The 22,323-nt window shown below is 44.4% G+C and overlaps 1 protein-coding gene and 1 long non-coding RNA gene across 2 annotated transcripts; both read left to right on the top strand.

Moving 5' to 3' along the window:
* Positions 1 to 461: 461 nt before the first annotated feature.
* On the top strand, positions 462 to 4,778 carry LOC106751922. The gene is made up of 3 exons (XR_001375106.1): positions 462 to 2,272; positions 2,425 to 3,347; positions 3,436 to 4,778. It is a non-coding gene; the product is annotated as an uncharacterized LOC106751922 (long non-coding RNA).
* Positions 4,779 to 4,807: 29 nt separating this feature from the next.
* Positions 4,808 to 9,967, top strand: LOC106751831 (protein tipE; the record flags this gene model as incomplete). Its single annotated transcript, XM_014633024.1, has 4 exons — positions 4,808 to 5,294; positions 5,938 to 6,271; positions 6,664 to 6,874; positions 8,321 to 9,967. Coding segments are annotated over 3 exons (849 nt in total), but the record flags the coding sequence as incomplete, so codon positions are not given.
* Positions 9,968 to 22,323: the final 12,356 nt, after the last annotated feature.

Below are 22,323 nucleotides of genomic sequence, written 5' to 3'. Positions count from 1 at the left end.
TTTCGAATAGCTGGTAACGAGATCGCAATACGCGATGGAATTGGCTTGATTACTCTGCGCTGTTAATATCAACTTCATACACAGTCGCAAGTATTCAACATCTGATTATCATCTGCGAATTTGACATAACGAATCAGTCCTTCAATGGACAATTCAATCTGTATTAATGTAATTCGTTTGATCTGTTTTTCTTTCCTCCCAGGAGAAAGGGTTATATATGATTATATATAATTATATAAAATCATATATGAATTTTGCTTATGTACGTGATTACATATATGATCATATATGTCTATATGAAAAAAAAATGATATATGAATTTTGCCCATATACGTGGTTACATATATGATCATATATGTTTATATGAAAAAAATGAGGTTATGTCATTTAATTAAATGTTGATATCATGTGCTGTCAAAAGCACAGCCAGAAGCATTTACTTCGATTTTATTTGCATACAATTTGTAAACAATAGTATTTTTTCGTTGTGGACATATATGATTATACGAGTATATAATCATATATGGGTCAATTTCATGTATGATCTCTTTTTACCCGGACTCTTCATATTTTACTGCGATAATTTGTTCGCACAATTGAAATATCGAAGAAATATTATTCAAAATATATTAGTTCGTAGTTAATAGAATTTGTATTTTTAAAGTATTATATCGACAGATTTTTATGGATAAAGAATATTTGTTGAGACTTCTCTTGTTTCTCGGAGATATCGGTTTGTTCTTAAGATTATCTTAAGAATATCTCGTCAATAAAATGACTTTTCTGGAGCGAACCAATGTCCTCGATTTGCAAAAATGAACACAGCTCACGTGTGCATTCAGGTATCTTAAACTTGATGCTAATCGTATTCTGATTAAGACATTACATGCCATATTTACTTCAAAAAAAGACGCTACTTATTTAATCAAAAACTTCTTCATTATATGATAAATAATGTGCTACATGATATGAAATTGTACAATATTTACATGGAATTAATTTGCCACGTTACTAAACTTGGAAACATAGAAAAAAGCCGCATCATATGATATACAGGTGAATGCAGATACGAGATTCGCTGGTATGAGCTTCGACAGGTGCGATGACCCGAAAACGTTTTTTTTTTTTCGGAGCCGTGGGCGTCGATAGGTGTGACCTGATGTTTCCGGTCTGTCGCCTAAATCACGAAAGTCGTGAGCGCGCATTTAACCGTGATCACAGGCGCGATCGTAATCTAGGAGAAAAGCACCTAACGTTAATAAATTCCCGGTCGGTCGTCTACATATCGGGCATTCGTATCGCGATTTAAGATGGCGAATTAGGGTCGTAGCCGGTGATCTAGGACGGATCGGTAACGCCGCGACTTGGTCGTAACCCCGCGCGGTCGTTAGGCCCGCGCATAGAGTCTCGCGGGAATCGTGTATAGCTCTGTGTCGTGACACACGTAACAATCAGGACGACCCTCTGGAGGAAGGTAGATTGTCTCCCCGGCTGTCTCGGCGACGATCTCGAAAACTATGAGTGTATAACATCGCACGGCGCGCAATAAAGTCTACCTTAAGGCTGACCGAGGAGTATACCGAGGCTCCTACTTGCGAGGGATCTTTAACGGAGAAAGAGGAGACCGTCTGGAGATAAATGGCGACGGTACAGTGAACAAACCGAGATAAACGAGATTTTTCATCTTACTTTTGCATTCAGCGTTAACGCTCTTCGGTAATTTAAGGGAATGCTTCGTCCGTGACTCTCTCGCGCCTAAGATGGAGTGATTACTCCGCGGTAGAGCTCGGCCGTTTCTCTTTATTCCCTCGTGACAGCTTTTGAAACATTAAAAATCGATATTACGTCTCTCTTTCAGTTTACCGTTTTGTTTTTCGGCTTGAGCCGCTTCACTTCTGCGAACTTGATTGTCAAGAACGTTTCATTTCCGCCCGTGACACGGTCTTGAAAGGGACCGAAGTTATTATCTATCTACACACTGTGACGCGGACCAGCTGAGACTCCGAGCAAAAAATTGGCTTCATTATAGGACGCAATTAAAAGATGATAATGGAGGGTGCGAGGGAGGCAGGGCGGGAGAACGCGCGCTGATGTACCCGTTGAGCGTGATGTGTATACAGTGTCCCAGATCTATCGAGTAATGTTACAGAAGGCAGATTTTCATCGATTACTTGGAGCGACGTTTCCCTCGAGATAACTTCGCGCCGAGCTACCGATATTCCTCGAGCTTAAGATGACCGAAGATAAAGAGTTCCTTACGAATTACATACGGGTGAGTAATGAAACTCTCAGCCGTTAAAACCACTACGTTGAGAGAATACCATTTTGAGAAACTTAGTTACGTTGAATCATTTATATACACATATATCTGAAATTGTGGAAATACATTCCGACGTGTCCTCTCTCGACATTTTCTCGTCGAAGAGGTATCGATTCCGAGTCCCCACGGCGGGATTTATTCCCGAGGCCCGACACTTGAAGGAGCGGCGCAATTACTGGCTGGCTAAATCCCGGGCGGTGTCTACACGCACCGTTAAAATACAAAGCGGAAGAAGCTGTCCGGAGAAACGGATGAATTGCAATCGCTGCGGTGAAATATCACTCGCGGTACACCCCGTACAGAGGAGCGGTGGCAGGCAAGGCGAGACAGACGGGAGCGTAAACAAGGAGAACGCATCGCGGGGGTGGCACAACGGGGTACGAGGGCGAGGGGGTTATACCCGTCGCTCATGCGCGCCTGGAACCCCGCCCTGTCGCTTCGGACCACGGCTCTGTCCCGTCGAGGACTCTTCGCCGAGGTAGTCGAATAGTCACGCTTTAACCCGCGATCCGGCAAGGCGGAGGACGGTGCTCTCGTCAGGTACGCGCGAGTGCTCGGACGACGCGAGAGAGAAGAGAGGAGAGGAGGCGCTTCGCGAGGCTGTATCCGAGGATCCAGCGGAGTCCGCCGCGAGATCACGGCGGGGCCGGTGCGTGTCCCATGCACTTCGGTAAGGATCAACGGCGGCGGGTCGATCGATTCGCGACGGAGAGTCGCGTGCGACCGGAAGTTCGGAGTGCCGATCGTCCGTACCGCTGCGCGGCGATCGGTTGAGTGGACGGGATCTCCGCCGAGAGAGAGTTTTCCGCGCGAACGCTCCTTCGGAGCCAACTGTAGATCTCGCGTTCAACCACGACAGAGGAGGGAGCTTCAAGGTGGAGGCTTTCGCGCGGCCCACGAGGATACGTCGGCTTGCTCTCTCGCTACCGGACGGACCGATCTGCTATTACTTGTGACAGGTTGTCGAGTGCGCTGACCACTGTTGATTGCGAGCGATGCGGCGGCATCGTCGGCATCGTTCGGATGAGTAAGCGCTTTCATTAGTGGCGGATATACATATATATATATATATTTATATATATATATATACATACGTATATCGTTGACGATTGTAGCTTCCTGTAGGATAATCGGTCGGTCGTAACGCTCTCGCGAGGAATACTGATACACGGGGAATACGAAGAAGAAGAAGAGTACAGTCGCGCACCGTTCGTCATAAGTTTACAAATCGCGAGATATCCAGCTCGCTCGGCTCCTCGAATCCGTCGTTTAAATAGCGCAACGTGCGCTTCACTGATGCAAGAAGAGGAAGAAGAGGAGGACGAATAGCAGGCCTAACTTGGGATCAACGGACTAACACACACTCGTACGGTTTCCTAACGCGAGGGCCGCGAGCCTCCGAGTGATATCTTCCCCTTCACACGCGGCCTACCGTCGAAATGCGCGATTTCCCACGAAACCGCGGCGTCTGAAAGGTCGGGATCGATCGGCTCAATTTGATAATCTGAAAGAACCTTAGGCGTACCAAGGTCGTTATGTATAAGCGATAAGGCAGGGCCTGTCCACGGCTGGAAAGTGAAGGAGCCGAGACTCACTTTCTCTCTCTCTCCAGAGAGGGGGAGAGAGAGAGGTGAGACTCTCGAGCAGCTGGTACGTGGCCTATCTATCGCGACGCGCGGTTTCCAAGGACCCACTCGTCGAAGAAGATGCGGATGTAGCGCGGCAATCGAATTTCGCCGATCCGCTCGCTCGTAATATGTCGAGCTTGGTACACCGCGGGAAGGCGTGCTCGGAGGCTCAGGATATCGAAGCGCGGCCTATCGATCGCGAGATCGTCGCTCGCGTTCTTCGGCTCGCCAAAAGGAAGCTCACGACAATAGAGCGCCCGTCGATCAAACGATCACGGAGCATCGTCCACTGAATATTCGGGCCGTCGCGAAGTTCGTCATCATCCAAAATTACATCTCCAGTATCGTATCCCTCGGTACGGTTCAACGAGTCCTTCGACAGGACGCCGTGTTGTTCGGCGAGCCGAGGAAAACGGCCCCGCTCGATGCCTCCTAGGCAAAGACGCGATCGCGCACACCTGATCCCAGCTCACCCGCCGGACGGTTCGTCGACTCGAAGCAGACGATGGTCGACGACTCTGCGTCTCTGCTCGACAGTTGATCCTGACAGGATCAAAGCAACGGCCCACGAGAGCCCAGGCGCGCTCTGTGAGAAAGCGATGATCAGCTGCCGGTAGATCGGCGCGCTCGATGAGTCGTCGCAGAATCGAGCGTCGAGCAGCAGCAGCAGCCAGCATCGCCACCCGGGGAAGCCGGAGAGGAAGCTTCGCATAGCGTCGTCGTCCCCGACTCGACAGCCGTCTTGATGCGCGGAAGCAGCTCCGAACTGCTGCTGGAGCCGTGTTGCAGCCAGTGCCAGTGCGATCACGATCGGCATCAGCGTCGAAACAGCGGCGGTGGCGGCGGCGGTGGCGGTGGCGGCGGCGGCGGCGGCGGCAACGACTTCCACGNCGGCGGCAACGACTTCCACGAGCGAGAGCTACGTCGTCGCAAGCTGTTGGAGCTCGGGCTCGGCGCAGCGCGGCGCCGACCGCCACGGCGTACCTGCCGTCAGCGGCTTAATTTCTACGCCACGTCAGCGCTGGCCTTCGTCGCGACTTCCGGCGGCGCGGCGCTCCTCTTCCTGATGCCGCTCTACGTCGACCCGGCCATCAGCACCCTGGCGGCGGACTTCTCGCCGGATCCGGTCATTTGCACCACCAGCCGGCGCGAGGAGCTCACCGGCCTTTTGAACTGCACATGGAGCTCGTGCCGCGAGGGATGCACCAGTGACGTGTACAGGTGCACCCACATATACGTCACGTACACGCCGTGGAGCAAGGGCAGGAACACGAGGAACGAGACTGCCACCGGCAAGAATGCCACTGCGAACGCCGCCACGGCCGCTCCGGGCGCTGTCACTACCGGTAGGGTTCATTAATCACGCGGTATTCCCCTCGCCGGTTTTTCCCCGCCTCTTTCCGAGCCTTTTCTATTTCTCGCGCGCCACAGCCCGCTGTGAAATTCCCCACGATAAAGAGATTGCTTTTGTATTCGGCCGACAACATTTCGCGCGCGCGGGCGGTTAAGACGAATGCGTGAAGAACGGTCTCACGTGAAGGCCGAGATTAAAGTACGATCCACGGGAAGGAAGATGAGAGGACGAGAGAGGTGAAAATTTGAATTTGGTAAAACGTGCTTTCCGCCTTGCGAAAATGTGCGAAATTACCGGACGGCCGGCCGGTGATTCATATGATACGCGTCATTGATATGTGCATAAAATTCAAGACGTAATGGACGTAATCCATCAAATTCAAGAACGTAACGAGTATTTCATATTTCTATTCTTTCTTTTCCCTCCCTTTTTATCCCCCTCTCTCTCTCTCTCTCTCTACCGTTGCTTGTAACTGCAAAATAGAATGTAGAATCTGGGAAATGGAAGAAAAATTGGAATCCATTTCAGCTGGGTAGATCAATATCGCAGATTGCATGTGTATCCGACGAGCATAAAAATTCAAATTCCACTGGACGCTAATATTTGCTATGTAAAAAAAATCTCTTGTTGAGCAGTGTCCTCCCCGGGGGACGTCGAGGCGGCGCTCCTAGTGAACATCAAGGGCTGCGGATATCCGCCGACGGTCAATTGTGAGAACTTCACCCGCGAGATGGGTTACGAGGGCGCGAAGTTTCCCTGCTATTACAGCCGGGTGAACGGTAGCATAGTGATGGCGAACTATAATCGCGAGGCACAGGTCGCAATCATCATGCACTTATTCGCGGCTCCTTTCGTAGTGACTCTCGCGACCAGCGTCGCGCTGTGTGTGATGCACTGTGACTGCAGGTGCACGCCGCCACCGCGACATCCGCCACGTGGCATGAGAAGATCCAGGGGCAACAATCTCAGGTAATTAGCTGACCGGGGCGCAAAGCCAAAATGCGCTCCATTTATCGAGAAACGGTGTACAGTTTGTCATTAGCGTAGCGCTAACCACGTTCATAATATACATGTCGTACGGAATGAGTTGAGATATACGACCTTGTTAGTTGAATGGAACGTATTTATTTAGAGTAGAGTAGAGAGTAGAGTTGTGATACACGAAAGATATAAAAAAAAATAAACGCTTTGACACGTGAAAGAGAAAAAAGTTGCTGAAACACGTCACAGAGCGCGGCGGGATCCGCGCACCGATATCGATGATCGGCGATTAACGATCGCGAGCTCGTAATGACGCACAAGTCACGACTAGAAGCTGGTAAATTGGTGTTAATATCGCAATTATTATTGTAATATTACAGCTGCTGCATGAGTATAAAAAATCGATAACGGGTTAGAAGCGTGCCAGAAGTCGTCCGATTTAGAAGGTGTATTTGATGCAGCAAATAAACTTTCTAAACCATACTTAAGAGACGAAGCGACTTAACAAAGAGATGTGTTACTACCAGCGTACTTACACTGTCGTCGTGAAACAATGCTAAACACTTTCGGCTGCGAATACTGCCTTAGAAGGTATCTCAAAGATAATTTTTTCACGAATTGATTGATGTAATCTTATTTAATCTTCGTGTTCCGTTGTGCATACGTGATGTGTAATCGTACTAAATGACTTCGTCAGCACTTCTTAAACATCTTCTTACTTCTACCGCACAAATCAGCAAATAATTGATCTTTATTCGTATTATACGTCTATGATGTATGATTGTCGTGGAATTTTATGAAAACAAGATCATAAATGATCGCCACATTGTCGGTTGCTGGGCTTTCAATTTAAAAGTAATTTGCAATTGTCAATACAGGAGAAAAAGATTTTTTTGGTTTTTGTATAAGTGTTTGTTTGATTTGCATCTGTTTAATATAAACAACATAACTCAATATTAAATATCGTTTTGTTTGAATAAAAATGTTGTTGCCTCACTAGAGTAAACTATGTTGTTTGATGGGAAAAATTGTATTATTCAGAGGAAATAGCATTTTGTTTTCAATAAAAAAAATGATTTCATTATAAGGATGTTCAAGCATAAGGAGAACGCCTAAATATTTTCTTTTTGGTTTTTAATAATATGAGAAATGTTTAGAATATAGTTTAAAAGATTTCGAAATAAAGATGCCGTGAAAGGGAAAATTTTTTATGGTCTTTTTTTATTTTTTTAAGGTCCCTATATTTAGGCCCCTAAGATATTTAGGTTCTCCTCATACTAGGACACCCTGTATGTAAAATATTATTCCACAGAAAAAGAAAGTTCTTTAATATTTTTCCAACATAGTGTTACTTCTAAATAATTTATCGCTTGTGACAATTATTGTAATGTTTGAATGAAAATGGAAAAGAAATGTTATTTATCGTAAAGATACTTATTGCTTGAGAAACCAAAAAATTCTGTTTGTTTAATCAAACATAATTTTTTTACCTTATTACAAAAAGACAAATTTGTTTCGATTAAAGAAATTGTATTAAATCCAAAAAAATCTTTTTGTTGTATGCAAAATTCTATTGAGGCGTGAACAAATTTTGAATTTTCAAAATTCGATCGAACGTTGACTGACTGAGAGACTGATTTCTTATAGTTTCTCTCGAATAAAACGACAGACAAGATGAAACTCGGATTATCATTCGTAAATTTCTTACATAACAGTACAACGAGAATCGGAATCCCATTGGAGGATTCCAAGGTGAACTTTGCCGCTTCTCTCTAAACTTCCGCGATGTCATCATCGTCAGTCTAAATATTTGTAGTAGCTTGCACACGTTGCTGACGTTCTTTCGAGGTAGCTTGTTATACTGCATGCAATTCAAGTTACACGTTCTTTGCTAAGTAGTACCGATGTTATTTCCTAATGCTTCGCTGTAATTTACATGCAAAGCGCCTCGCTGCAAATAGTAGTTCTTTACCGGTCCACGACGGAACACGGAGCCCGCCCTAGGAATAGAAATACACTCTTATCATATCGTTACAGAAGAGAGAGCGAATCGCAGAAACGGAAATCGGATATCGATTCATCATACATAATCTCCGCTAATTAGCTCCAAAAGGCGCACCACGTCTCATTAACGAAACGAGTGCGCGTCGCCGAAAGCCGTGACTGCGGCCTCCGTGCAACGCAATGTGAACACGTAAAAAGAGATCTCTCTCTAGTTATCGATCGGACGCCGTAAGTAATTCCGTGCACTCGGAATAATCGACAGACAGCTCGCACGGACGTTGATGCGACGTTGCGTGAACACGCATAGCAGAGCAGCCACGCGTCACTCGCGTAATCCACACCGTCTCTCTCACTCTTCTTTCTTTCTCTTCATTTCTCCTCTCTCGATCGCGACTCGTTGAGCGAAACAGTGACAAAAGTCGTACTCTTTCATCAAACTCTCGGCAAACATTGTCTTTTCGTTAAAGTATCCGGAAGAAAAACCAGCCAATGTACATATCGCGCAACATATTGTAGCTGCCTCTACGGTTCCGAGGAAGAGTGCTCCAAATTTTATGGTCGTGTGAAAGTTCCGTTGAATGTAGTGCCGCCCGAGGCATACGAGACTCGTCATTACCGACTTATGCCACTATTCCGCGCAACCGTAAACGCATGTCGCTCACACATCAACGTTGCACATCAACGAGACGAAGTGTCGAAATGCGGCGGAGCCGTACGTCGAGGAGTTACCGTAAAATAATGGCCGCGCGGCCAGAGAACAGAGAAAGAATGATGTGTGTCTGTACTTTCTTATTTCTACACATCTCTCACATGCCCGAACCGTAATACATCGCAATACGCGTCCAAGAGTCGTCGTAAACGGATTTATCGAGTATTTCGCGCGTGGCGGCTTTACGACGGTAAAATATTAAACCACGTCCGGCCGACAGATGGAACGAAGGGGCGAACGTGCCGATCGGACTCCACAAGGTGTCCCGGCTGCTTCCGCAGACTTTTTTAAGTACCCCGATGATCCGATGTATCGCGCGCCTTCCTCGTCCCCTCCGGGCTGTTCTCATTATCTCTCTACTTTCCGACGCTTGTCATTTCCACGATGATGGTGTTAGAAGACGGAGGAGCAGGAGTGGCGAGGGTGACAGTCGGCAAATGGCAGCCTCAGCCTCTGTCATACATCAGACTTGGATTAACCAGCGACCCCGCTTCTCCCTCTCTTTATATTTCTCTCTCACTTTCTCCGTCCCATTTCTCCCTCGTTTCTCTCGTCTCTTCTTCTCCGCTTCTTTCCATGAAGCAGTTCGCTGCGAAAATGTGTCGCGTGTGCATTTCCACCGACAGGATGGTATTTCCGCGGTCGGAACTTACCGTTTTTATCTCCCTGGGCCACGAGCTGCCGCACAAATCGTTGTAATATCCGTAATAATGTAATCATGTTTGCTGTCCGGACTAGTCCGGGGATTATCTCGGTAATAGCATGCTATCCGAACGAAACTGTCGTATCGGTTCTCGCGGGCTCGCGTTCGCCCGCTCTGATAACGACGACCTTCCGCTGAAATTGTCGCCGTCGACACTCGTTTCTAAGTAGTGCACAAGTAAGAATAAGATCTCGTTATGAGAAATTTATATAAAAGTTATATGAAGATAGAGAAAATATACACACACACACACACACATATATACATATACGAGAAATAAAATATTGTGTAAGAAAAAAATCTTGTATTGAAAGTGGTATATGATATATTTTTGCATTTTCTTGCGACGCTGACGGGACCAATTCGAGGCGATCGATTAAGTGACAATCTTGCATGCCATGGTGTTTGATCTGCGCTCGACGATACCCTCGAAATTTGTCGTGCACGAGAGAGAGAGGAAACGCGACACCCGATACTGCTGGCGTGTCACCTCCGTTGTAGATCGTGTTTCGTATCAAAGGCGGGTAAAGACGAAGTATAACAAAATCCGTTATCGTATCCTTCCTCAGCTCGTGGAGAGCTTGCGTGGGGAACAGACGGACGGATAAGTTGTCGGCTACCGTCGTCGCCGATGAAACCCAAGGAATTTTCCTTGGGGGCGGAAACGTACACGTTCTTTCTCTCTCTCTCTCTCTCTCTCTCTATCTATCTATCTCCCTCTCTCGTCGTCGTGTTAATGATTACGGCAAACTTCTCGTTCACGCAAGTCTCGTCGACCGAAGAAATTATACGGCGTAAATGGCACCCGTAATCGCGTTACGAAATATACTTCTGTTCCTCGCAAAAAGCAGACGTCTTCCAGCGAGTAAATAATTAGCAACCTCTCTCGAATTTGCAGAGCGCGCGCGAGGCACCGAGAACGCCCTCGCGAAATAACACGTCGTCGCGCGCGCGTTTAATGATTTGTTTTTCGAGGATCGGTCAGAGGCACTCAAGGAGAACGACGCAAAGTAGCACACTTAGGCACACTCGTTAACTCGCGACCACCGAGACGAGACGACATCGTAAGCGGATGAACGGGATGAAAAAAAAAATCCTCTCGAACTTTTAATTGGAACAGCGCGCGCGCGCGGAAGAGCCGCCACTTCGTGTCAACACGTGAATAAAAGAAGGTCTCGGGAACTCATTTTGCGGCGCGGCTGAAGCCTCGACGGCGTATTAGGACAGGAAACGAATGAAATTTTGAGCCGGCATCGGAGACTGTTCCTTTGAATGACACAAAGGACACCCGGTCCGGAAGGAGTTCTCGCGAGTTACCACCAGTTGTATCTTTTATCGCACCCGATGTTATTTATAGTCTTCTTCTCCCCATTTTCTCCCAAGTGTTGGACTTGGCCCAAATATTGCAACAGGGTGCACTTTCGTGCATATGTTAATTCGCGATGTTACTCTCGTTTAATCGGCGCTCATGAATAACGCAAATAATCGAAGAAAATACGAAAGATAAAATGAGCCGAGTTTTGCTCCCAGAAATGGCAGGTAGAAACGATATGTTTTTTTATAGGCTTTGAGCTGCTGAACCTGCTTCTGATTTTTAATTAAAAATGTTAATTTGTCGGGGAAATATTAAAATCAGCTATATGAAGCTATGTTAAGTTGTATTAAATTTTTAACATACCCGTGTATTAATTTAATATATTGTGTTTATTTTACCTCAACAAATTTTGTGTTGTGTCTTGATATTCGAAATGTTTAAGTGTTAAAATGATACATTTTATACTGCAGTGTCGTTAATTTTTTTAATTTTCGACATAATATTTATGTTACTTCTCAACATATTCATCTCGTATTAAATTAACAGTTAAAAATTTGAGTGGACATGTGAAATGTGTTAATTGGAGAAAAATTTTCTACTGTGTAGGCTTTCTACTCTATTTTTCCGTGTTTAGTTCCTCGTTCATCGCTTTTGCTGTTTGTTCTTCGATCCTAAAAACAGTGAACGCAGAATTGTCACTAATTTTCGCACACGTACAAGCGGACAAAAATCGAATAAAAATGTTCATTACGTGACGACAAGAGACCCACTACGACGGAAGTATTTTTCTCTTTAAACTAAAAGTTCCAAAACTGGGAGAGCCAACGGGAGCCAAGTCATTTATTTTTGCATATTTCCAGCGTATTCAATTTCGCTAAATATTTAAAACGCAACAACGTTACGCGCGTCAGTTTCATTTTAAAGTCGCCAATGTGACGCGTAATAAAATCCGGTCGCTCCGTCCATCCGGATTCCGCGATATTCGTAATTAGAGCCGACACATGCATTAAAGGTGCAAATTAGTCGGACTATCGGTGTTACAACCTCATTCTTATTCCGATTGTCCCGTAACTGCGCTTTACTGCGAGAGCGGAATAAATGTCGGAATTTCCAATTATGCGCAAACGACCGCCTTACAAGCAGTGAAGGCTGCTTAATTTGACGTTTGAGCAATGCTCCCTCCCTACGGGCGAAGGCACGAAGGCGGCGGCACGTCTGCTTCGTTTCGCATATCGCTTGCCGAACGGGCATCGTGTAGTCGCGAAAAAAGGGGGTGGCAGTGATCGAGAAAGAGAGATATATAAGGGCAGATCGCTCACTGTCTCGCGCATGCGATGCGGTCTGCCCGCAATTGCATTTGTCCCGCATTTCACAGGAACGCCGCGTGCGCGCGCTGCTTTTACAATGCCATTAAATATTTAGCGATCGGAAACGCGGGTATGATTACTTAAGATCCTACTACGGTGCACGCATCGCTCGCCTTATTTCGCCGTTGCCCCGCGGCTAGCGTGTAGCCGATGACTCACGCTCGATGATAACATCGCGGATGGAATTTTTGCGAGAAAAATAGACGGCGGTGTAAAGCGTAGAATTACTCGTAAGAGTGCGCACATTTCATCCGAAAGCGACATTTCATTTCGCGTTAACCCGTTAGTGGTTTTTCCGCGTAAATTGCGTTTCGATGACGATTCGCGGCACCCCTCCCGACCGTCGCGGTTCTTCCGACTCGCGTAAATTCGGCCGGCGAGTTTGCGCGTGTCAAAACTTGCCTTAATCGCCTTATTTTATCGCGCGATAAGCATCGCGTCATTTCTCGCGACGATCAATTATCGAGTGATAATCCGGACGAGCGTAATTCATAAGCGGCGCATATGCGTACGCTCGGGGGTTTAAGGGTGACCGACTTTAATATAGCGGGCTCCGCTGTGTGCACACGCAAAACGCAATCGCAATACCGGTAGCTACTTAATTGCCCCGTGTTGCACACGATGTATATAATGGCCGCCTCCGACGCGGAGGCGTTTGCGGTAACGACGATACATCGAAGGAAGATTAACTCTATGGAGCTTAACGCACGTCCGGGTTAACCCGGGACGGGGGAGGATAACGGGGGCGATACCGAAAGCGGTATTAATTCCGCAAACTCCTGAGAGAACCTTCCGTTCCCGCGAAATATGTCGGTCCCCGAGGGCTACCGCGTCTTTAGTAACACTCGGATGACTCGGGATTAAGTAGCATTAGCATATGAAATGACTATTTCCGCCTTACAAAATTGGAGCGCGAGATTTGCGTCCGCGGAGAAGTTACACGCTCCTTTCGCGCGCGGGCGTTAGAGGAATATCTACATATATATATATATAGATTGGAACGCCCGACAGGGTAGAAATTCGGGGCACGACTTTGACTCGTTCGAAGAAACACGGGCACATCGATGGCGCATAATCTGTATTCGTATTCATCGAGGAGAAGGGGATCCCCGCCTCTGTGAATAGATGAATCTTAAAAAGCGCTTAATTCCACGGCTCACTCTCGTTTCGTCGGGGTCAACATCGTAATGGGCGCGATGGTACGTCCACTTTCGTGTTTATTATCCGTTTACAAACGTTCTCTCGCTCGTCAAGCGAGTCACGCTCGAGTTCGCTCCTTTTCATCAGGCAGAACCTCTTGAGGAATTGCATGCTCGATTATTATAGCGGTACCCAACTCAATCCATCGTACCCTCAATGGANTCTCTCTCTCTCTTGGTGCGCCCGCTCCGCTACGTCCGCGCTTATTCCCATCTCACGGAATTACAGTTTCGATCAAACTAAATCAGTTCATGACGCGCCTTCGAGGTCGCACATATACACGCGAATCTGTTCTTTAAACACACACACCACCTATACGTGCGCAACCCGTACGTACGATCTTATATCGCGCGGCTCTGCTATACATAGTGGCAGGCGCCGTTGCTCGGTACGATCAGCGTTGGGGAAGCGGTTATCTAGCTTGCCATTAAGCACGATTGTAGTTTAATTGCTTTTGACGTACGTTCCGGCCGTGGAAGCACTTCAGTCCTTTTAAAAGTGAAGGAGAAATTGCATCCGTGACATCGGGAACGAGCGGAACCGCCAAAATGTCACGGGGAAGCCTCCAGTTTCGCGCGATGTTCACGACGGGGGGAGGGGGGAGAGAAAGAAAAGATGGAAAAAAAATGATTAACGTAACCGGGCCGAATGTAAAATCAAATCGGGGGTGTGTCGGGCCGCGAGTTGATCGTTCTTTTTAATAAGCTTCGGAAATCGAAGTAAAATTGATATTACGAACCGAGAAGCGAGGTATGTAAATGTACCTCCACCGTCGCTACCGTTGGCAATTTCTCCTGAAAAAAATTTCCGGGAATTAAAGCGAAAGAGCGAACCTCGTGTTTCGTCGCGGAATCCGGAAAAGTGTCACGAGCACCCCGTCCGAGCGCATCTCGTAATATCGCGGCGAAATAATTCGAGTTAAGATACGCGAAGAGTCGCAACGTACCGTGTTCTCTTGATGATATCTTGGGAGAAATTTCGGAGGTACGTTACTTAGCGGCTTGGAATTATTCTCTGAAATTTCCGCATCGCGATTTCCTTCCCCTCATTTGTAACGGCGCCACCGTTGTTATTGTTTACCGCCGCGCGATACCGCGGGACGCGAGAGTTTGCTGCCGTCCGACTCGCGATGAGGAAAAGTCTCCCGCCATGCCGGAAACAATATGAAGAGCGGAATGCAGGTCATGGCGCGTTCCCTTTGAAATACATTTCATATGTGCCCGCTTCCACCGAACGAGTCTGACTTCTCGCGCGAAGAGGGATTTGCCTTGGCCGGTGGCAGCGCTGTAATTACTTAAATTAAAGGACTTGTCCGCGATTAAAATTAATTAAAAATGTTACTCGCCGCGCTCTCGCCGGCGAGAGGGTTCGCGGGACAATGTGACGGCTGAAATTGACCTTTCGCCGACTTTCTTTCATAGACCGACGACGATGAATTGATTAATTGCGCGACAAGATCATATGGGCACCGATAAATAAATAACACAACCGGGTCACTTCCGACGGGGTGCATTCTGCGGGGTTGGCCATCTCCATTTAAATTGCAATTTCTCACCCGTCAACGTCACGCTGTCGACGTTAATCACCGCTGACTGACAACAGTTCGATGAATTGAAGTTGTCATGTAAAATTTTGATTCCAGTCGGCCCGCTTCAATCATTCCGTTGCGCTTCTTTATGTTGGTAGTTTTTGTTTTTCGCTTCGAAGGCATATCACAGATTCTATTAATGCTATCTCATTCCTTAGGCGTGGTAACATCGGACATTTCCAATCAGAAGCATTATTTGTGCATCATGACTGTTGATAATTTGATAAATCAACAACGATTCTCCAAAGCAGCAATCATGATGCACAAATATTAAAAAATAACGCGCCTAATTGGACATTTTCAATGTTATTATGGCTAGAGAATGGAACAGCATTAATGGAGTTTGCTATATAATACAGGGTCAGTATTTCAGAAATAAGTCGGCAGACTTGAAAAGAAAAAAATCATATGAACGTGAGTCCGGAGAAGCGCTTCCTTTCCAAATTATAAACACTTTTTACTTACAACAGACTTTGGTAAGAACACTTCATTAAAGAAATTGTTGGAATTGGTTTCCTTCCGTATCAACGCAGGTCTTATATCAACGTCTCATAAGTTATTGTTGAGGACGTTAAAAAATCCCCGAAGCATTTCGTATTTTGCCGCACGAAACGATAATACGATTTCGAAGTCCTTCCACAGTAACAACAGGAGTATCATAAACGGGAGATGTCTTAAGATGTTTCCATAAATAAAAATGATTCCAATTCCAAACAGACCTATCTGATAACTTCTTATTTACTTCTAATAGAAGGTGAATTAATAAAAATTAAAATAAACAATCCACGAGATTTCGATGTGAGGCATGTAGTTTGTTGCCAATGAAAAGTATTTATAATTTGAAAAGGAAGCGTTCCTCTGGACCCACATTCATATGACTTTTTTCCATCCTTACAATGAATATAATATGCTCTTAAAGTTTGGTCGCCTATTTCAGAAACATCTGATATGCATGCAAGCACGACCGATAACAGTCAACCGCGTAGATTATCACCGACAATACGTTCGAAATGCTCCGAAAATCAAAAAACGCGGATTTCAAAGCTCGAGCCACGAATTATCCTCAGTTGTCGAGCGATTCGCCACGATTATAACGTCGTTATGTCCACTCGTGGCTGCGCTGGTATGGTCGGGTCGCGGTATGAAACAATCCCAATTCAATCACATTGCTGGCCGATGATTGACGTGTCCAGTATTTATTCAAACTCGGCAAACAGGTGTATCGAGCTCGCATGTAGCCCAATAAATCTTCCGCCTATTGGCCGAAACATAAAAACGATCCTAATACGTTTAACACGTCACTTCGAATAAGTTATGCACGAAGTGTAGAGCGTTGAATCGAGTTTCCGAGTGGTCCGGGGAACAGATGGCGAAACGGCGCTCATCGATCGTGTCCCTTGTCGTCCTGCTGCCAGTTTCGCGAGTGAAGGGTAGTCACGATAGGGCGGAAAGTATTTCAAATATGAGATTCATGCATTCACCTAGATAAGCCGGCGCTTTCCTCGTTTTGTCAACACCGTCAGCGCGAAGCTATCCCGGTTTCTATAATTTATTCTCTTTTTTTACACTCACTCGCCTTGGTTTTGGTCCGGCATTCCGAGCAGAATAATAATTCCGTTGCGTCTTATACGGTCTACATATACGGTGGTAAATAATGCGTCAAATATGTATGTTTGCCTTTGATGTTGTGCATTACAATACAACGGGCACAGAAAAAAATTAGTCTTAAGATTAGATATTTTCATGTATAAGCTAGAATTATAATGTTCTTAGAAGATTTTTAGTTTTGGTTTCGTTCAATTGGTACAAATGTTACTTAAACTCAATTCAAGACTAGAAATCTTCTAAGAAGAATATTCTTGCTTATATATAAGAATATCTATTCCTGATCTAAGACAATTGTTTTTCTATGAGGTGTTCGATTGTGTTCTTTACTCCAACAAGTTTTTAGATTGCTTAAATTGGAGCCAAGAGATCTGTAATGCAAACGATACGTTTTATTATGTAAAATATATAGTGACTAATTTTTGAAAAAAAAGAAACAATTAAGTTGTTTGTTTTTTTACGATATTTATCGGCTGATTCCTCAGGAGATAACAATGAATCGGTCCGTTTTTATCGATTTCTCAATAATTTTCTTCTATAAAGTTACTTTTCAATAAAAATATTAAATTCACCGCGTATATTGTTTACATTATTCTGCTTTATGACATACGCGGCATAAATTTTTCCTAGATATGAATCTTCCGAAGTGTGACACGGGGATATAGTTGCTTACACACTACGTTCTAAATTTTGCGGCACATAAGTGCGGCAAATTAGATTCCTCGAGCAAGAAGTTGGCGCAAGTATGTACTTAAGTGAAGCATGCGAGAGCCAAAGTGGAGGGTCGATCTCCCTGGAAATCGAATGAAGCGATTCTAGCAAAATCGTTTCAGAGAACTGCTAAGCTCGACTTCAGTACCTATGCGGGTGAATTTCTGTTAAATGTTCGAAAGTACGCGTCTGGAAATTCTGATATGGAACAGCGACAAAACGTACGGCGAATTTCACATTAGATATTGTATATATTATATGTATATGTATATACATATATATGTATATAAATTTATAAAATGGGATTTTGCGTATATTTTTAAGTGTGTGTACGTTATAAATAACTATAATGTTTGAAATCCATTTTATATTTTATATTCTCACTTCATCTCTCTTTTCTCTTCCCCCCTCTCTCTCTCTCTCTTTCTCTCTCCCTTTCTCTCTTTATTACTTTTATGTCAACTTTAAGAGAGTGAATTTTGCGGGCTTAATTTCACGATTACATCAGACGGGCAGGTGCATATGCATATTACATACACATATATAATAGATACATCGTATATAACAGGTCACTTAGGAAAATTATATCGACCTACCACGCTTCGGGGAAGGACGACGGGGAAAAAAAAGCGGCTAAACGTTGCGAGGACTTGAAAAAAAAAAGAGAGAGAAAAACAGGACGAGAAAAATCCGTGACCGGTGCAAGGTGGTCGGTCGTCGAGAGGAGTGCAGCTCGGCAAGGACGTCGGCGGTCGTATAAAAAGAAAGATCGTAAGTTTCTTGCGGCATTTCTTTCGCCGTCACCCTTTGCCTCGACGGACGGCTGGCGTGGGCGTCGAAAATGTACTCCGTTCTATTCGTTCCTCGGCATTGTTCGATGCGCCTGATTCGTTTCGCCATCTTGTCACGTTTATTTCTGGTATATTCTCTGTAGATTATCCAATACAGTTGTAATGATTGTATAGTTGTGTGTGCCCCTTAATTCGTTCAGTCAAATATCTTCCTACGTGGTGGGAAATGTGACGAGAAACGCGAAATAGAATTCTTCGGAGGTAACTACATTTCTTGTCATCGTGTATAGGTTTATCGGGTTTGTGAAATAAAAAAGTAGTCCAATATGCAATAAGTGAAGATATTAAGGTGAAGGTCCTAATTAGTGACAGTGTTCTAATTTATGACAATCGCATCTATTTTCCTTGATAGGTCAGGCAATACACCCTCATATTTATCTTAAAAAAATGTACTTTTATTTTAAACTTTATATATAATCTGTTACAACAAGTGTTAAATATAGTTAAAAGCAAATATTAAAACATTATACTACAGTAAATATCAAAATATTATAAATATAACCGTGTGTGCTGCTAAAGGCGAGCAGTTATTTTCCGACATCTTGGAAGTTGGCTGTTAATATGAAACATTTATTTGATATTTTCATATAGTTATATTCTCTTTATTCTCTGATATCATTTTGTAATTATTTTCTGACCTTTCGAGCAATTGAAATCGTATTATCAAAGTCGAGGAAAGATTAAGAATATTTACAAATTGGGATAAAATCAAAGTTATATCACTAAATGATACTTCCATCACATTTTTGAGGAGATATAAATTAATTAAAATCTCATTATAAATTGAAAAAAAATATAATTATAAACAAAAATGTTCAAACTTTCGAACAAAATAAATTTTATGTACTTAGCTTAACACGTTATTACTAACTTATTGATTTATTTTCACGATAAAATTACTTTGTCACTAACTGGGACATTCATCTTATCCCGAGTAGAATTTGTGCAGACCGATCGCGAGCTTAATCGTAATTCATCAGACAATTCTACAGAATTCACCTTTTATCTTGTTACTCTTCTCTTGTTACTCTTTTTCCTCTTTTTTTTTCAATATGCTGCGTGGAAACATTTTTTCCGGGTTTTACGGGAAACTAATTTATTTTATCGAGCTGCGAATCGTTCTCGAGTTCCCTTTTCCCACTTGTTCGCAGTGGAGCGTCAAAAATATACTTGCTTGACAGCTACAAGTTGCTGCTGGGGTGCAGCGGGAATTCGCGCGACATCCAGACTGCTGGACACGAGCGACTTGTTGTGCTTCTCGACAAAGCTCCCTTGGGTGTACGGCAAAAACGCAGCGCAGTGGCGCGTCAGGCGCTTTAATTCGAAGCTTCCTCTTTTTGGAGGATGAAGAAACCGGGATGTACTCCCGGTTGTGCCGGCAAATGAACGGGACTCGGTATCGCGGATGATGAATATCTGGTTCCGGTTAATTAGACTGAAATCCCGGCTCGAAATTATTTTCCGGTCGCGAAATCGCGCGACTCGTCTGACAAAATCCAGTCCTCATCGTTTTCGAGAGCGAATAGCCCGCTTGGGTCGCGAATGGAATTAAATTTCTTGACTTGTTTTTACGGCCGATGTGGCACAAGCCGCCGGACGAGTCGATTTGACGCTGCAGGATTTAGAGTGGTTTTCATTTGATAAAAAACTGCAGAGCTCCCTTTACAAGAGGGAGGGTGGACATAATTTCATTCCAGTTCTGTCGTCGTTATATCCTGCGCTGTCAAATTGGTTTAGAAGGGCGCGACCACGGGAAGGAAAGCAGCAAAGTGCGACGAGTGGTTGGAAATACGAGATTAAAGATACCTGGCTTGAATACGGCTCCACCTGGGCTCTTTCAGGAATCTTTTTGTCCCTTTTTTGGCGAAATTGCTCAAGGAGTCTCGCAAAGTACGCCTTAGTCGTGGGACGCTCGTATATTTTTCAAAGCGCGGCGCGGCACGTGCGAGAGATAATAGAGCTTTTAGAGAACGAGTCGGAAATATGCGATAAATGTGTTAAATTAAAAGTTCGACGTCGACACGTCTGTGCGACGTCTCGCTCGAGGAGAATGAAAAGCCGTGGAATTTCCGCGGCAATCCCACCACGGCCGTCTCAAGCTAATTTCGAACTGCCTTTCGAGGGATCATCAATGATTTCGGCGTCGTTGGCTGCACTCCGCTCGCTATCAATTTTTGATCGCGCTTCCGGCGCTGTGCCGAACTTGCCGACTTGCGGAATATCAAGTCGCTTCTCATTCGAGCGTTTCATTCGGCAAACGGGGATAATTGAATTGGAAATCCGCGAAGAATGTCGTCGACGTTACGCAATCGCGCGATTTTCCCCTGCTTTTACCGGTATTACGTAACAAAAAGGGAAACGTTCGCGTAATGTGTCACGTGAACGACACGTTGGGACTGTTTTGCATCTTACCGGCTCGACTACCGAAAGAATCAGTTTTACATTCGCTATGATGTTTTCATTCTCTACGAAAAACAAAAAAAAAAGAGAGAGAAAATAACAAAGTAGATACGTGCATATGCGTATCAAGTTAGGAAGTCGTGCGACATCGATCCGTTCATCCAATTTCGAATTCTCCTGTTTCGCGCAATCTCTTCCCGCGCCGCGATTTACAGCCCGACATGTATACCCACTGGAATCGCTTCGCGAATTGTACTTCGCTTCGTGAAGTCCACCTGCCGCTCGAATCGCACGCACGCGTATTCAATTTCTTGATGTATTGTCGGGCGCGCCGTCTCTCTCTCTCTCTCTCTCTCATTGTCGTAATACCGAGATTATATATATACACGAGCAGCGAGCGCGTTCCGGCATTACGGCCCGGCGACAAATTGGTACTTTAAAACGGTGTGATATTCGACTAAACTGAAATTCGAGTTTATATCGTCTGCGAAGCGCGACCGAACATGCTCGGCGGATGATATAAACTCGAATTTCAGTTTAGTCGAATATCACGTGCTCAAACGCACGACGCTAACAGGACGCTGATTTGACGGAATGTTTGGTCCTCAGTGATCTGTCGCTCGTTTATTAACGTCCGACGGGCCCACAAGCCATCGCAAATTAATCTCATGATATCACGCTTCTCGACAGTAACACGCCGAACGCGGTCACATCACCCGACTAGTTGGATCACGAATCGGCTCGATATGATCGTTTTTATCTCTGGCTCTTATTACGGTTATCTAGTTTCAAGCGTCTCGTGGCTGGAATTAAAGGGCTCCTCCTCCAGTTATTTCCGCAAGAGCGTTCTCGAAACTTTATATTGAAGTTAAACGCGAAGCACGTGTAATGTAGAGAAAAGGGGATAAGATGGCGACTTTGAGGTTTGTCTCGATTTTTCCTCATTTTCGTAGTGACGTTAAAATAACGATCAGTTTTTCTTCCGAGTAGCTAAAGCCTTGCCTGTCATCTATACAAACTGAAAAATATGTAATAAATTAGAATTTTATTTAAGTTCGTTGAGAACGTGCCAATTTCGTCATTTTGCCCGTACATGTGAGAAGGTTAAACAAATTTTCTTATGTATATACAAAAACACACACACACACACGTATATAACATACATATAACGTATATATATAACATATATGTAACATATATGTACATATATCACATATGTTATATATATATATAATTTTCTGAATTTTTTATTTTATTTTGTTATTATGTCTGTACAACATAATAAAATGCAAATTAAAATATTATTTATGGGTGAAAAAACATAATTTGTCACAATAGCTTAAGAGAAATAAAATCTGAGCGAAAACAGAAATGAAGACAATTATTTATAATCATTTAAATTAAAATATATAAATGCGCGTCATGTTATCCGCACATAAAATTCATATTCACACATGATATATCATCCATCTCATATGTGGTCACTATATTTATTCATTTAAAAGAAGCATTGCAATATGAGAGATGAAAAATAATAATACGTTGTTATATGCATTCTGAAATATACTATACGTATAGTTTTATAGA

Source organism: Dinoponera quadriceps, unplaced genomic scaffold (genome assembly GCF_001313825.1).
Source record: "Dinoponera quadriceps isolate SergipeBrazil2010 unplaced genomic scaffold, ASM131382v1 scaffold316, whole genome shotgun sequence".
In the NCBI taxonomy this organism is placed as follows: Eukaryota; Metazoa; Arthropoda; class Insecta; order Hymenoptera; family Formicidae; genus Dinoponera; species Dinoponera quadriceps.
This window is presented reverse-complemented; position numbering and strand designations above follow the sequence as displayed.